Source organism: Rhinolophus hipposideros (genome assembly GCF_964194185.1).
Source record: "Rhinolophus hipposideros genome assembly, chromosome: 9".
Taxonomy (NCBI): domain Eukaryota; kingdom Metazoa; phylum Chordata; class Mammalia; order Chiroptera; family Rhinolophidae; genus Rhinolophus; species Rhinolophus hipposideros.
The window spans coordinates 68363073-68379378 of NC_138055.1; the positions used below are offsets into that span (position 1 = coordinate 68363073).

At 33.7% G+C, this 16306-nt stretch overlaps 1 protein-coding gene across 2 annotated transcripts in view; it reads left to right on the forward strand.

The window, feature by feature from the left end:
• The window catches only part of TRHDE (thyrotropin releasing hormone degrading enzyme), a 365816-nt gene that overhangs the window by 203023 nt on the left and 146487 nt on the right, over positions 1 to 16306 (forward strand). For both annotated transcript variants that reach the window (XM_081060435.1, XM_081060436.1), the window contains exons 4-5: positions 1294 to 1448; positions 5451 to 5564. In XM_081060435.1, coding sequence (XP_080916561.1) covers positions 1294 to 1448; positions 5451 to 5564 — 269 coding nt within the window. The remainder of the gene's footprint in view (positions 1 to 1293; positions 1449 to 5450; positions 5565 to 16306) is intronic.

The window sequence follows — 16306 nt, forward strand, 5'->3', positions numbered from 1 at the left end:
TTTCTTGGCTTCCTTCGGAGTTACTCCAGGGTTTATATTGTGAAGTGGAACTTCTGGGTCAGAGACTATAAACATTATGTCATTGTGATTAAGAAGAATCACTGAGCCAGGCTGCCTAGGTTTGAATCCCTCCTCTGCCACTTGTTACCTTTTTCAAGACGCAGTGAGCACCAGGTCTCTTCAGCCCTTCTCGTGAGCATGCATGTCCTCCCTCAATCCCTGGCATCAAGCAGTCAGCTTGGCTTCAGTCTCTTTGGCTACGTCACGTCCTGCTGGAGCCAATTCTCAGCTGCGAATGCCTGTTCCTGGAGCCAGAACCCAGCAGGCCTGTGGCTTTACACACAAGCACTATTTTGCATTTCTGTACCATTTCTGGTCCGTGGAAAGGTTTATTTTCAAGCATGGAGAAATTATTTTAGTTTCGCCTTTTAATATTTTATGTATCATCACTATGTGTTTGGAGCAGAGGGAGTACATCAAAGCATGAACTTCTTGTCACCCTCACCAGAAGTTGGTAATACCTCTATGTCCTTTTCAAATAAGCAGAAATCTTAGAATCATCTAATCATAGATTTAGCTGGAAGGGATTTTTGAGATAATGAAGGCCAATAACCTTATGTTTTATAGGTGAGAGAATTGCGGCTTTAAGAAATTAAGTGATTTACCGAAGTCATATCTCTAGTTAATGGTGGAGGCTAGACCAGAGCCAAAGCCTGCAGGTTCCCACAACAGTCCTTTTTCCACTATATCCACTACCATAGTTTTCTCTATGTTATATTTGCATGTGACATTTTATTTCTAATAGAACTGCAAAAATAAATTAGAATTCAAGCCATTAGAAAAATGACACCTCACACGTTTACACTGATATAGCATGTTTTCTTTTGAAAGATATTGAGGTAAAAATGAGAGAACAGTAGTCACTGCACTGAACTGAATATATTTTCATTAGAAGACACGATATCTTTTGACTCTGTAGGTTTCTGTTGCATTTGGTTTCCTTGACTTTCTGAAGCGTATTAGGATGGGCCCATCAATAATGGTGCTGATCCTTCAAGCCTCCTACCGCATTGGGTCTGAAAATGAACCGTGATGAATGGGCCTGGCCAGTGTTTACAGTGACAGCCTATATTTCTGCTGTCATGTAGAAACCGCAGGTAGTTTAGTTTAGAAAAAAGTTACGAAGACACAAGTATTCCTTCTAATCAGGATTTTTAGATTTTTGGGGGACGTGACTCTTTAGAATCTGGGATGTTTGTTAAAGCCTTCGGAATTGTTTTCTTCTATTTCTAGATCTTTTAGCTGTGCCTAAGCATCCATATGCGGCTATGGAGAACTGGGGACTAAGTATTTTTGTGGAACAGAGAATACTGCTGGATCCCAGTGTTTCGTCTATTTCTTATTTGCTGGATGTCACCATGGTCATTGTGCATGAGATATGTCACCAGGTATGAGAAAAAGGATCGGGTGTAAGTATAATTGCTAACTATTGAGAATGTGGAACGATTTCAGATACTTAGATTAGGAGCTAAATTCTTATCCTCCCAATTAAGTTTTAATTGTATATAGCACACTGTGTAGTTCTTTCTGGAAGATACATCGTTTTTCTCTGATGGCAGCACAAACAGAAGCAAACACGCTGATCATGTTGAATAAGCAACTGTCAGTCAGTTGAGTTGAGGAGTGAGATGGCACTGCCACCCAGCAGCCTCATTGGAGACCGTATCCAGTTACTAGTCCTTGTCAACCTTGCTTTATTTTCTCGTGATCATTGGTGTGTATATATGGTAAGTGCAGTGATGGCAATGATTTATTGCTTTGCTGTGAGATGCAGCTGAGTTTTGTGTACATGTCAAAATTTGCTTTTGCTGAAATCAATTTGTTATTCCCCTTTTCCCATCACACAGACACTTAGGAAGTTTTTCACTAACTCGGCCTTAGACGCTTTGTTCTCAAATGATTGATATTTTTTTGTCTTGCCATGTGTGGAAATTCATATGTAAATTAGCAAACGTTGTAGTGAAGCTAAGATAAAATTAATTTCGTTTTGACTTTATGCACTTTCTTACAATGAGTGGAAGGTATTACAGAGATTTTGCAGTGCTTATTTGAATCTTGATTGTAGCGAGAAAAAAACTGAAAATAAATGTTCATGCTAATAGAAAGCAATGTTGGTCCTTGTTACCTGTAACTATGGATAGTTTTTAAGTCAAAACACCAGAAATTTCCTTGTGATACTGTAGGACTTCAATGTATTATAAACCTAAAACCTTTTTAAAAAGCTAGAAAAACTTAAGAAAGAGTGTTGTGGAAAATCCTGTCAGTGAAAAAAGGTGAAATGCTAATGCTAATACATGAATGCTGACTTAATGATAAATTGGTCCAGGCCATACAACCATTTACCTAAATGTCAGCCTTTTGCAGTGAACCTGTAAGATGTTTGTACCTGTCATGCTGGCCAAGTTGGACATGTGTTCTTTGCCTCAGAGCCTTACAGGGATCCATTGCAGAGATAACCAGAGCTCCTCCACTGTGCTAAAGAGAAGGGTTTCCAGCTAAAAATACAATTCTTTGAGGCAAAAAAAGTTTCCTTTTTGAACATTTCTAGAAACAAGTTATCTGTATAGTTCTGTTGAAATGAGTACATCAGTAATATTATCAATGTTCCTAGAACTGGATTTCATTTGTTCTTTATTCTATTAGGTTGGTGCCAAAGTAATTGCGGTTTAAAACATTAAAAATAATCGCAAAAACCACAATTACTTTTGCAACAACCTAATAAGTTACTTTATTGTTATAACTCAGTAGTTAGTGTTAGGTTACTTACTAGGAAACATAATAATTTTCACTCTCATTGCCTAATTATTGTCTACTCTCTCTCCTTACCTACTTATTGTCACACTTCTTTTCTTTTTAAAATATCCTGAGGTTTTTGCGTTTATTGAAGGCATAATATATGTTAAGTGCTCAGTTTAGAGCCTGATAGGTATTAAGTGCTTAATCAATCATGGTAAGTGGTTCTTGTCTCCAAATGAGAGTCACAGTGAAACATCCCAGAAATGTGTCAATTTGAGCGTTCTCCCCATCCCAGGGCAGTGGGATAAAACAGGTCCAGATATGGTCTTGTTTAGGTGAAAGTGCTCTTGCCCCACAGGCTGCCTCAGAAAGCAGGCTCACCCAGCGGCTCCCTCCCATTCACAGAAGCTGCAGGAAAGCGCAGTCACTCCCAGGCACTGAGCTTCCAGTTTGCACTGATCAGTAATCTGTCAGTCAGGGTAAATGGCATCATGCAACAAACTTGTTTGCCTTCATCACCAGCTCACAGATCACCTTTATCATCTGGGTCTCATCTTCAGACCACTCTACCCCTCCCTTGATGAGGTCACTCTCCAACCCCCCTGACAATCTCCAAAACTTGCCACTCTGACTTCTGAATTTAAGAACCTGTCATCCCAGCCATATATCACCTAATAGCTGCAAGTTTTTTTTCCACTCTTCTGTGTCTTAGTTTTCTGTGTAAAACGGGGCTAATAATAATATCTACAGTTTAGGATTATTGAGAAGACCAAAGAAGTTTTTCCAAAACAAAGCAATTAGAATACTATTAGACAAAGGGTACATATTTAACAACAAAAAAACTGTTGCTATGATTTGTCCCCACTGCCGCTGAAGTGAACTCCCTACAGCTCCATCTTCTTTTCTGAGTGTTTCCTTGCCTTGGCCCACTAACTGGACCTGGCTGTCCTCCAGCATCCCTGCTCACATCTCCAGCATCTCAGGGCCTGGATGGAGGTAGAGTGACTTCTCTTGCTCTCACCCCCTTCACCGGTTCCAAAGCACCATCCTCCTCCAAAGGCTTCTAGCCCCTTTGAAGTTCACGTTCTTCTAACCATTTCTCCTACTTCCTGTCTTGCTCCTGTACATGCTATTCCCCACACAGAAACCAGAGAGGTCTTTGAAAAACTGAATTCAGATCATATGCCTCTTCTGCTTAGAACACTTCTGTAGCACATTGTCACAATTCTTAAGACAGACTTTCATTTTAAAGAAGAAATATGCATTTTTGATCAAGAATAAAAATATTTAAAATATCATTTATTTTGTGGTCACCACCATATTCAGAGTTATCTCTTATTTGTATTTCAATTAGAGATCCTCTTGAGTAAATTATACTTTATTATTAATATTGAAAAGCTCAGTCACCAAGCTCTGTACTACTGTCGCTCCTAAAGCTGTATGTGATTTGATACTGGTCCACTTTTTCTTTCTGTTTCTTAAATAACTCATTCCCACTTAGGGTGTTCACATTAAGGGTTGCTTAGAATTGTGTGGAATCCTATTGCCCAAGGCTTTCTCATGGCTGGCTCCTCCTTATCACCAAAGTCTGAGCTCAAATGTCACATACTTAGAGAGAATGTTTTTGCTTTCATAATCTAAGATGGTCCTTCCCCCATTCCTATTACACTTTATTAGGATTTGAAATTGTGTTGTCCATTTGCTTACTTATTTTTTATTTTCAGTTTTATCTCATGCCCCCTGCCTCCACAATAAAATGTCAGCTGCATGAGAAGAGACATTATTTAACTTTTCATCATTAAATTTCAAGTTTTTAAGAATGCGCCTGGCATAGAATGTATTTTTTTCTTTAATGAAAAATAATTCTTTTAACCTTTTGCTGAACTAAACAAGGGTTTCAGAGTAAGACATTGTGATCTAATGAAAACACCGATTAAAAATTACAACATTGTTTTTTATTGAAAGGATCTTAGAGATTTTTTTGGTCCAGCCCCTCATTACCATAGACTAATGGCGAGTCCAGTGCAGAGTGTTTTAAAAGCCCTTAGTTCCTTCAATCAGCCTATGTCTTCTCTGAATTGCTTCTGCAACTAGAAAACAATGCTTCAGTACTTCTGTGATGAGTCACTCAACACCTCTAAGGCAGTATTCTCCATGGTTGGCCATCTCAGTCTGTTAGAGCGTCTCCTGCATTCTCAGAAGACATCCATCAACCCTAAGTTCCATTCATTAGTCTTGATTTGTACCTTGTAGGACCACAAGACACAAGCCTTTTCCTCTTCTACATAGTAGGTCTTCAAATATCGAAGACAGTTGTGATCAGGTTTTGTTTTTCCTCTTGAGTCCTTTCTTCTGCAAGTTGGTGTGTGTTCCTTGGTCATTTTATTTTTGTTCTTCGTTGAATGCATTTATATATAAAAAAAACAAAAAAAAAACAAAAACAAAAAAACAAAAAACGAACAACACAGAAACTAATGTTTATCCAAGTAGTCAGATAAATCAATAGTCTTACCCCAACACATTTTAAAATCCCCAAATCAATTGAGGAATGAATTCCAGTTATGATAATCATAGTTTATCACATTTAATTTTAGATAAAGTAATTCTGGGATAGATTTGATTTTATCTGATACACATTCATTTTGTCACTGCAGTGGTTTGGTGACCTCGTGACTCCTGTGTGGTGGGAAGACGTGTGGCTAAAGGAAGGTTTTGCTCACTACTTTGAATTTGTTGGTACAGACTACCTCTACCCTGGCTGGAACATGGTAAGTGCACTGTTTAAAAATTATTTAGAGCTCCCAGCCAAAGATTGCTCTGGTGTTCCATCGGGCTTTTTTATCATTAGAGGTGACTTAAAATACCAACTGATACATGGAAAATATTAGATGTCCAATAAAGAAAAAGTAACCAAAATTGTAAATTTGTATTTTGCAATTTTCAATTTGTAATTTTAATTTGTACATTAAAATACTATTCCCAAAGAGTTCTCTTTTAATTATGTACTAGTACTAAATAGAGTCTGATTTGTTGTACATGATTTCAAAATGCTACAACTTTTCTAAATAGAAATGTTTTAAGAGTCTCATGCTCTATTGGCTAAAAGCAACAAATGAACCAGACAAAGAAACAAAAACTCATAGACACAGCCAACAGTTTAATGGTTACCAGCGGGTAGGAGAGGAAGGGAGGTGGTAGAAGAGGGTAAAGGGGGTCAAATATATGGTGATAGAAGAAGGACTGACTCTGGGTAATGAATACACAATGCCCTACATAGATGATGCATTATAGAATTGTGCACTTGAAACCTATGTAATTTTACTAACCACTGTCACCCCAATAAATTTAACTAAAAAATAAAAAACACTGTTAAATGAAAAAAGAAATGTTTTAGATTGTGGTATGTTATAACAAACTGTCTTTAAATAGAGAAGTTAGCAGTAATTAATAAGTGATATTTTAAGTATATAGAATTTTCAGTATATAGAAAAATGAGAACTTAATATTTCTTCAATGTGATGAAACAGAAATAAGTTAAAATTGTTGACGCATTATAGTTGTAGATATACTTTAGGATTAAATGACTTAATAAGAGGTAATTAAGTTTATGAAGAGTTATGCACGTTTTACCCACACTCTAGGAACATACCTGTATGTCTGAAAGAAGTAGGATTTCTTGTCCCTTAAGCAGTGATGTTCTAGAGAATCCTAGGGGGGAAAAACAAACAAAAAACTGAAAAGATGATGTGATTTTTATCTGTCTTCTAATATAATTTTTTTTTTTTTTTTATATACGCTTCCATTAATCAATAGTGACTGTTATTATTAAATGTGATGCAGGATGTATGTTGTTTTGGAACTCAAATTTTAAATTTAGTTTAAGTGTTACTATATAAAAGTTGCAAAATACCAACATTTATCAAATTGCAGAAGGTCAAATTTTACCTGTGATATAGCATAAATGATAATATATATTTATTTTATGTTACTCTTTTTGGTGCGTGAATTTTTAATAAGTGATTTTCTAATTATCTGTCATGATTACAAGTATGGTTTAAAGACTATTTAAACCAAGGTGAAATATAAAGATATCTGTAAGTCATGATATAACTTGTCTACCATAAATTCAACCAACTCCTGCTGATTAAAAACTGTGATATGACATATCTCACAGGAAAAAATATTGCAATGGCATACCATATTGATATGTTTTAATTATGTTCCTGCAGTTTTGTCCATATTTTACGAAGGCAGTATGGTTTATTTACACTGATGTATGAGATAATTTTACTTAGCCTTATGTATGTAGGTATGTAAGTATATGTGATACAGTTTTTAAAATCTTACTTAAACTGTTTTATCATGGTATTGAAATTAATTAAAACTGCCTTTAAAGAACTTTGAAGAAAAATCATCAATACTATGCAATATTATAAGTATTTTTCACAAATGTAAAATTTGAAACTTCAATGTTTAAAGATGTTGAAACATTTCTAAAAATATCTTTTGTTTTTAGATGACTTTCTACCAACTTTGCCTAAAATTTCATTATGCTATAGATTACTACTGAATTTATAATTTCATTATGTTTAATATTAAAAGATATCCTTACTACAAATGACTTGTTACTCGTATAGGTAAGCTCATTCAGCTGTCTATGATAAAATCCTTTCTATTCTCCATTATGAAAAATTTAAAAAGTAAGCAACAGAACTATACATGGGGTGAAAACTGACAGCTTTTAATAGATTCATCATGGCAATATATCCTGTTTCACTGTCCTTATACTGGATTCTTTAAAAAAATATTTTTTGTATTCCTTTATCATTTTTATCAGTTAAATTATAAATGTATGCCTTCTGATGAGCATTTTTGTAAGAGGTATTGCAAATGAACACGGAGTGTAAATAACACATATGAGACTGTCCTTAGAATACAGACCATGCACTGGAAGTATAAGAACCTTGGGATGGTAAAATACAAGATTTCATTTCTTGTAAATCCATATTTCATAATTAAGGAATGGTAATTAATGATGGCACAAGTACAGTGACACAGAAGACTCACCCTATTAAACTAAGAAATAAAAGATTAAACTCCATCACAATTAATTAGGCAATAGGGAGGAGGAACAGGTCTTGCTATAATTTCTCATTATGTTCATATTGTAAAGGTTATAAATACTTCTGATTGTTGATTGTGTTTGCTTTTTAGTAGCTTTATTTAGTTTGTAGCATACCCCAATATATAAGTTCATAAAGTGTATAAGTAGAAACTCTAAAGAAATTGCTCATCAACATATCATTAAAATGATATAGGAACATTTGTGACAACATGGATGGATCTTGAGAGTATAATGCTAAGCGAAATAAGTCAGACAGAAAAAGCAGAGAACCCTATGATTTCACTGATATGTGGTATATAAACCAAAAACAAGACAAACAAATGAGAAACAAGAACTCATAGACACAGACAATAGTTTAGTGGTTACCAGTGGGTAAGGGGGGTGGAGGGAGGGAGATGAGGGTAAGGGGGATCAAATATATGGTGATGGAAGGAGAACTGACTCTGGGTGGTGAACACATAATGGGATTTATTGGTGATGTAATACGGAATTGTACACCTGAAATTATGTAATTTCATTAACAATTGTCACCCCAATAAATAAATTAAAAAAAAATATATCATTAATATCTTCTTTGAAAAAAAATTGTAATATGTTAGCCATATAAATAAAAGAGGATAGTAAGTGACTTTCAGGCTGTGCCAACATGATTTTTCATAATGGCATCAGCAAAAGAATGAATGAAATACTAGAAAGAACAAGAGTGATGGCTGTGTCAGCAGTAACTAATACTGTTGTAATATGCACAAAAGCTTACCTCGGAGTGCATGACTTGGGCTTCACTAGAGCTTAGCCTAAAATAGAAAACCCCGAAGTCAGGCTCACGTCAGGAGTAAAGAAATTCAGAAGCTGACCTCCTTTGCCTCAAATCTCAAAAATAGTGCTTTTATCATTTTTAGACACCAAGGCTCAAGCACTGAAATGCAATTTCAATTTGCTAGAGAGATTACTATGACAATCTACTTGCAATGGAATAGCAGTAAAGAAGCCCAGAATTATTACACAGTATTGTTAAGAAAGCTGTTGTACTGATTTAGACCAGTATGCTTGTTTAGGCTGCTTAACTGTTAGTAAAATCTTGGGTTCTGTGCATGTGTGTTTGTTTTCAGAGTCAGTTTCTGATACAGAAGTAGTCAGTTTTTATATTAGGAACACTGCGTGGAATAAAATCTATTATGATAGTTTGGTTCCCAACAAACAGATCAAGTTTACCATTTTATAGATATGGGCCCTTGCCGGTAGTATGATGTAAGGTCAGAGGAATGGGTTGAAAAGAAGAAATTCAGATTCCAGGAAAGACATTTCACTTCTCTGACTCATCCTTATCATTTGAAAAATGGGGTAATTGTACTGACTTGGCAAACTCACATAATTTTTGTGAAGATAAAATAACTTGCAAGGCCTTTGAAATGTATAAACTACTACACAAATGTGAGAAGGCATCACAGATCTGGAGAAGGAATGCTCCATTGGAAAGGTGCATTGATTTGATGTATAGATGCCCTAATATTTCCAACCGCGGTAGTCTATTTCGACACTCTAGATTTATAGCAATTATATATAGATTACAAAATAATTACTATAATCTTCGTATCTAGACTCAGTCTCATCAAATCAATTCTTATCTGTGCTGGCAATGTGGGCTATTCTGAAAGAACATAAGCCTTTTATAATGTTTCATTCATCAAACAGCAGTGTCAAGCTCATCAGAGGCAACTTCTTCAGCTCAGGGCTAAGGATACAATTCATGGGGCAAACAATTCTTTTGCTTGACATTATTTTATCAAAGTTGGCTGTTAGTGACAGCATTATTGGATGGATCAAGTAACAGTACGCTTCCGTGTTTCCCTGAAAATAGGACCAGGCCTTATACTGTAAATCCCCCCCAAGTAAGACTGGGTTTTATATTAATTTTTACTCCAAAAGATGCATTAGGGCGTATTTTCAGGGGATGTCTTATTTTTTCATGTAAAACAATCTACATTTATTCAAATACAGTCATGACATCTTCTTCTGGAACATCGTCATAACGTACTAAATGCGTCCGTCTGGTTGACAATCTTAACTGGGGCTTATTTTCAGGGTAGGTCTTATTTTCAGGGAAACACAGTATTGATAGAAGTCATATTAAATCATACTGTGTTTCCTGAAAAGGAAGAAAAGGAAAGACTCATGAAACATAATTACTGTTCTTCAACAATTCTTGATCATTTTAATTTGAAAAAGTCTATGATAAGAGAGTCTTAATATAGGAAAAGGATAAATAGTAAAATGATTCTATAAAGAACTCCTTATTTTACCAGACCTGGTGCTGATGCAGGCAAAATCATATTCCTTGTACATATTGCATAACTTGTGGCTATATTATATGTGTGTCCTTTACTTTCCAGAATATAACATTATAAGGATGTACTGCTATAATGAAAATTACTAAACATGAGTGTATGTTCTTTTATTAAGTGAGTTGGGATGCTGTGGAGCTTCACACAGAAATAACTTTATATGCTAATAAAGTATGAAGACTGGGAATTCTCCCTAAATTTTTATGAGAACACATACCTGGGCATAAAGATAACAGTGAAGAATCATGCAACTAATTTGATTATACTGAATACTCAGGATATCTCAAAATGTATTGCCCAAAACCTTGATAAATGTTTTTGATTGTCTCTATCATGGGCAGGGCTAAAATAGTAAAATTGAGTTCTGCCATTAGACTCAGTATCATTTTAATAGGCTCCAACAAAAATTTCCTGCTAAATATAAAACAGTTATTGCGATAAAATTATCTTTACTTTAAATTTTTTTTTTTCCAAAGAGAAGTTGAGAAAATCACTGGTGAACTGAAATAGAAACAGTAGTCTCTACTTATCTGATGGGGATATGTTCAAAGTGGGTGCCTGAAACCATGAATAATACAAAACCCTATAGAACTGTTTTTTTTTTTCTATATATACATACCAATGATAAAATTTAATTTAAAAATTAGGTACAGTAAGAGATTAACAATACTATTAATAAAATAAAACAATTATAACAATATACTGAATAAAAGTTATGTGAATGTGGTCTCTCCTCTCTCTTTCCCTCTCTCTCTCTCTCTCTCTCTCACTCTCTTTTTCTCTTTTTCTCTCTGTCTCATAACCAATCTGATAACTGAGATGGCTACCAAGTGACTGACAGATGGATAGCATATACAGTGTGCATACATGGGACAAAGGTATGATTCACGTGTGAAACGGAACTGCAGAGCACAAGATTTCATCATGCTACTCAGATCAGCGTGCAATTTAAAACTTATGAACTATTTATTTCTGAAATTTTCCATTTAATATTTTTACTAAAAATTGACCCTGATTGATTGTGAATAACTGAAACCATGGAAAAGGAAACTGGATAATGGGAAACTACTGTGAGCGTTTACTGAGTTCAATGTTTTTTTCCGGTTTAAATGTAAAAGTACTATTTACTCATTCTAAACAAAAATAAACACTATTATTCAGAAATGGATAAATAGAAGAGAGAAAAAAAATCTTGGTTTTAGTTAATATTTTACTTCTTTAGCTGTTCATTTCTGAAGTCCATCTTGAGTTTAATGTCTATAGAGAAAAATGCTTTCACACGCTTTTCTAAGTTAATGTATGTTTCAACAATAGTTGGTATGTTGGTACTATTGTTTATAAGTCATCAATATCAAGATATATTTGCCCAGTTGAGGGGTCAGAGATAGACCTTTTGGGAATTGAATATTCATTTTAAAATCTTACCATACAAATTTTTATATAGCTGTGTTTGTCTATTTTTTATATAGCTGTGTTTGTCTATTCCTGAGATGTCAGTAAATTAGAAGGTGATCCAATTGTTTTAAATTGACTGGTGATATTTTATTCTCAAATGACTGACAGATATTGAATGTGAAAAATTTAAAGGCTTCTCATAGCTAGTCCCAAGGATCTGTGGGTGTTTTTTTTTTTTGATCCTGTTCAGTAGCTTAAAAGTGACATTACTTTCATAGGCTAGAAGGGAAGTAGAAGTTCCTACTTGGGTCATTCGGGGGTCAGTCTTCAAAATGGACCTCTACATGCTTTTCCTTATTCTTCCCTTCTCCCATCTCTGCAATTTCTTTTTCTGCTGATAATATAGAGCGTTTTCTTTTTCTTTCTTTTTTTTTTTTTTTTGAGTGGAGAAATATTTTTTTCTCATTTAAGAATCACTGGGGTGCTATAGCCCCCTCTTCTGGGAGAAAGGGTTGCTTTTTCCTTAGCATTAGTGGTCAGAGTATTTTGGGGCATTGGTGGAAAATGGGCCTATAACAAGACAAGGAAAATACACAGAGGATGTAAGAGCTTCAGTGAGAACAGCAGCTGATGCCAGTAAAGGAAAGGGCCCTGTCTGCCATATCTGAAGTCTCAGTAACTGTAGGAGGAGTTCTAATGTGCATACATCCAATAACTCTTCATTACAAGATGACTTTTAATGGAGAATCATGCAACTAAACTTGATTATGCTAAATACTCAGGATGTTTCTAGGCGTACTGCCCAAAACCTTGATAAATGTTTTCAATTGTCTCTATCCTCTGTTGAAGATTAGACTGACATTCAAAGAGTGTACAAATTATGATAATCCATAAAAGACCTCAGTGTTAAGAAGCAGGCCAGAGACTTGGATCCTAACTGATGGTGACTGAAGAGATATTAAGAATTTCTAGCAAGGAATAACAATTAAAACAGGAACTGTACCCTTTTGTGTACTGGTTCTTTGTTTTGTATAACACAGATTCTCATAACATGGCATTTTTTAGGAACCTAACAACTGTGTTATATGGGGGCTACCTGTACGTGAATTGATTGAGAAATTTTATGGTACAAATGCATTTTTGAGGATAAAACTACCACTGAACAACAGACAATATATTCATACTTTTGTAAACAAAAGAATCAAGACTTTGGCTTCACAGCTATTTAGGAAATGGAAGCTTTTGAAGAGCTTCACTGTTATCAAGGTGTGCTAAGTCTCAAAAAAATCTGCTTAATTTATTGTTTCAGATGAAAGCCCAGCTTTTGTTAAGTGAGATATCTTTAGAAAGGGAAGAAGAAACAAGCATAATTCATTAGTATGCATATATATTCACATATATTTCTATATATATCCAGGTACGTGTCTGGGAGGATTTTAGTAAGATTACCTCACATTTTATTTTCTATATGAATTTAAAAATTTAAAACAAAGCTGCAAATTGAAATTCCATGTATATTCTTAAAGAATATATATATAAAATATATTTAAGAATATATATATATATATTACAGCAAAGTAACTAAAAAAAAAGCAAAGTAATTTTGTTCAGACAGACACAAATTGTTTGGGGTTTTGTATATTTTAAACTTAAAGATATATGATAAATGAGTAGTCCCTTTGGAATAAATTATTTTTTCCAAAAACCGTGTTAAGGTTTGCAAGGTGTCAAGGTCTTTCTATATTTCTTTAGGAATTTCTGAAGTAACCAATAAATTGACAAGATTAACCACTTTCTAAGACGCAAACTCTTACTGAACCTGGACCTATAATATTATAATATTTATAAAAATATTCATAGAAATATTAGAGGGAAAATTAACCCATTTATTTTCTTTTCAAGTAAGACTATTTTGTAAGCAAAATATTCCAGCTTGCTAAAAGCTGTCAGATATCACTTGGTAAGCCAAAAAAAGTTGATAACACCAAAAATTTATACCAAAATGATGCTATGTTTTGTTAGGCATCATTGTTCTCAAATATATATTATTGGCAATAGCAGATAATACCACTGTTTAATCTGTCTCTTTTACTACCCCTGGTGAAAATGTTTATCTTCCTACAATATATGAATTATGCAACATCAGATATTATTCAGCCTTTTCCAAAATATGTTAAAAATAATTTGCTTTGCAAATCTCTAACATGAACACAACAAAAAATGACAGTTAGGGACTAAGTGGGCAACCAGAGAATAATTCATTAATTTTCTAATGATTAATTGTCCTTAACTGGGCAACTATGTATTAAAAGACATCAGGACACAGCTCATTTCTAAGCAAGGAATGACTGTCTCAGCCCACAACACTTTATGGGATTTTTTTTTTCCTTTTCATCAAGATTCCTTTAATACTGTTGAGATGTTGTTACTAGACAAGTCTGTCAGAAATGAAAGTAGTGAGTTCAAGTGATAAAAATAAAAAAATGCAAAAGAGCTTTCTGTAAAGAGAAAATGGGGGGAGGGGAAGAGAGAGAATAATATAAGGTGAATGGAGATTTTGCCTCAATTACTCCAGTAACACTTGTTATAATAAAGACTTATGTAGCATTTTCTGTGTGCCTTTAAACACTTTGTATATATTTATTCTCTGTGAAATAGAGCAAGACATTCTGCTAGGAGTCTTGAGAATGCACATCTTTATTACCATTTTTCTTAAGAGTTTGAAAAGTATGGTAATGGCTGGACCTCTGTACAGTCCACCACTTTGGCAACTCTCCTCAACAGTGAATCCCAAAAAATAATTTGGGGTAGAACATGTTTTGGCACTAAGTTGAATAACCTCTGTGGAGGTTATTTAAGTCACAAGTTTAAGTAAGTCCCTTTTTAAAACTATTCATATTCTTACCTTTTTATTTCTCTCTGGGTTTAATGAAATAAAATTCTTTCTAGTGATTAGAGTGTCCAACATGTGTCATATTTGTCTTTAAAAATGAAGATATGTGGGAATGCTTTTTTCTTTAAGAACCTACTTCAAATACGTCTGTGTCCAATTAATTCCTTTAATCATTTTATTTTCATTTCTCCAAATTTATAATCCAGTAATGCTTTTCTTGAATGTTGTTAATAGTATATTAGTTCAATAATTTTATATAAACTAATTTTATAGACTGCTGCCACTTTTTTGTCATTCCATTCAGTCATACATTTTATCCATTCTATTTAGTTCATTCAAAGAATTATCCAGCACCTAAAATGAGGCATTCAATTTTGTTAATTTCCATGGAATAAACCTCATGATATTATTAGCATGGAACTGCTATATATCAATTTCTTTCTTATATACACTGTATTTTATCTTTATTGTGAAGGTTTCAGTTAGTAGATGTAGATAAATTTCTTTTTTTTTTTTTTTTGGCTCTTAGTTAACCAACAATGCCTTTGTCAGAAATTGCTTTGTTTATGGAGTAGCTCAAAAACATAGATCCATAACCTTAATCAGACTGTTCATATTCTTGGATATATCTGGAAAATAAAATTTAATGCTGTAAGCCTTAGCAGATTAGCCAAATGATGAAACAATTAGAACATTTAGCTACCTATTTTTATTTTTATATAACATGGCTCAAACATGTTCTCTAATATTTACTCAGATTTACCTACTTACAATAGCCATTACTTTTCATTAAGATTTTGAGTAATCTGGCAACAAGTGTAAAGTTTTAACAGGCTGGGCTATTTGATGAACTGACCATTTTATCATAAATATTTAAATTTAAGTACATAAAAATGTGTTAATAAATTTTATTCATCAAGTTAACATTTTTGTTACAGAGTTAGGTCGTTTGAATTATTATTTATTTCACAAATTAAAATAACTTAAATGAATTAACCACTTGGTAAACATGTTAATAACTTCTGGGTGTTGATTAGCTTATCCTTGAATTCTTCCAGATTTGAATGATATAAGAAAGTTCCCATTAGCATTTAAACAGAAATTTAATTTATTTAAGACAATTAATCAGTATGCATTTAAAAATATTCTGAATTATATTTTATCAATTAAATATTATAGTGCCTTCGACTGGTTATTATTAATGTGCCTGCAAAATAGAGATTCCTTGTGATGAATGTGAGAAACAAATGTGTATCAAAAGAGATTGGCAAATTTGATTTTATTGAAATGTCTTATCAACTTGTCAAAAAATTAAGCATAGAGATAGAGAAAAAGATTCATACTGCCAAAGTAGAGATAGTATTTTTGAAAAGATGAAGAGACTCTTATCTCTCAAAAGCTTAAAGTCTATGAAGAGGATCCTGAAGTGACATATAGAAGAGTGGGAATGAGTTCATGGTATCTAGCCAAGGATAGGAGGTAAATCTCCCCCACTAAATAATGTGCTTCCTCTAGTTAGGGACTGTTTATTCCTCCATTATTTCTCAGCATTTAATCCAAAGTATAGCATCTATGAGGGTCTTAATAATAAAAATCTGGATAAAAGTTAACAAAAAAATTATGAAAGGAAGGTCAAGAAATCATTTGTGAAAGATTATAACAGTTTCTCTATATTAGGAACTCATTTATTGAATTAAAAAGAATATTGACTTTAAAATTATATGAAACTACATTGGAGAAATGTTTGAAGGAAAA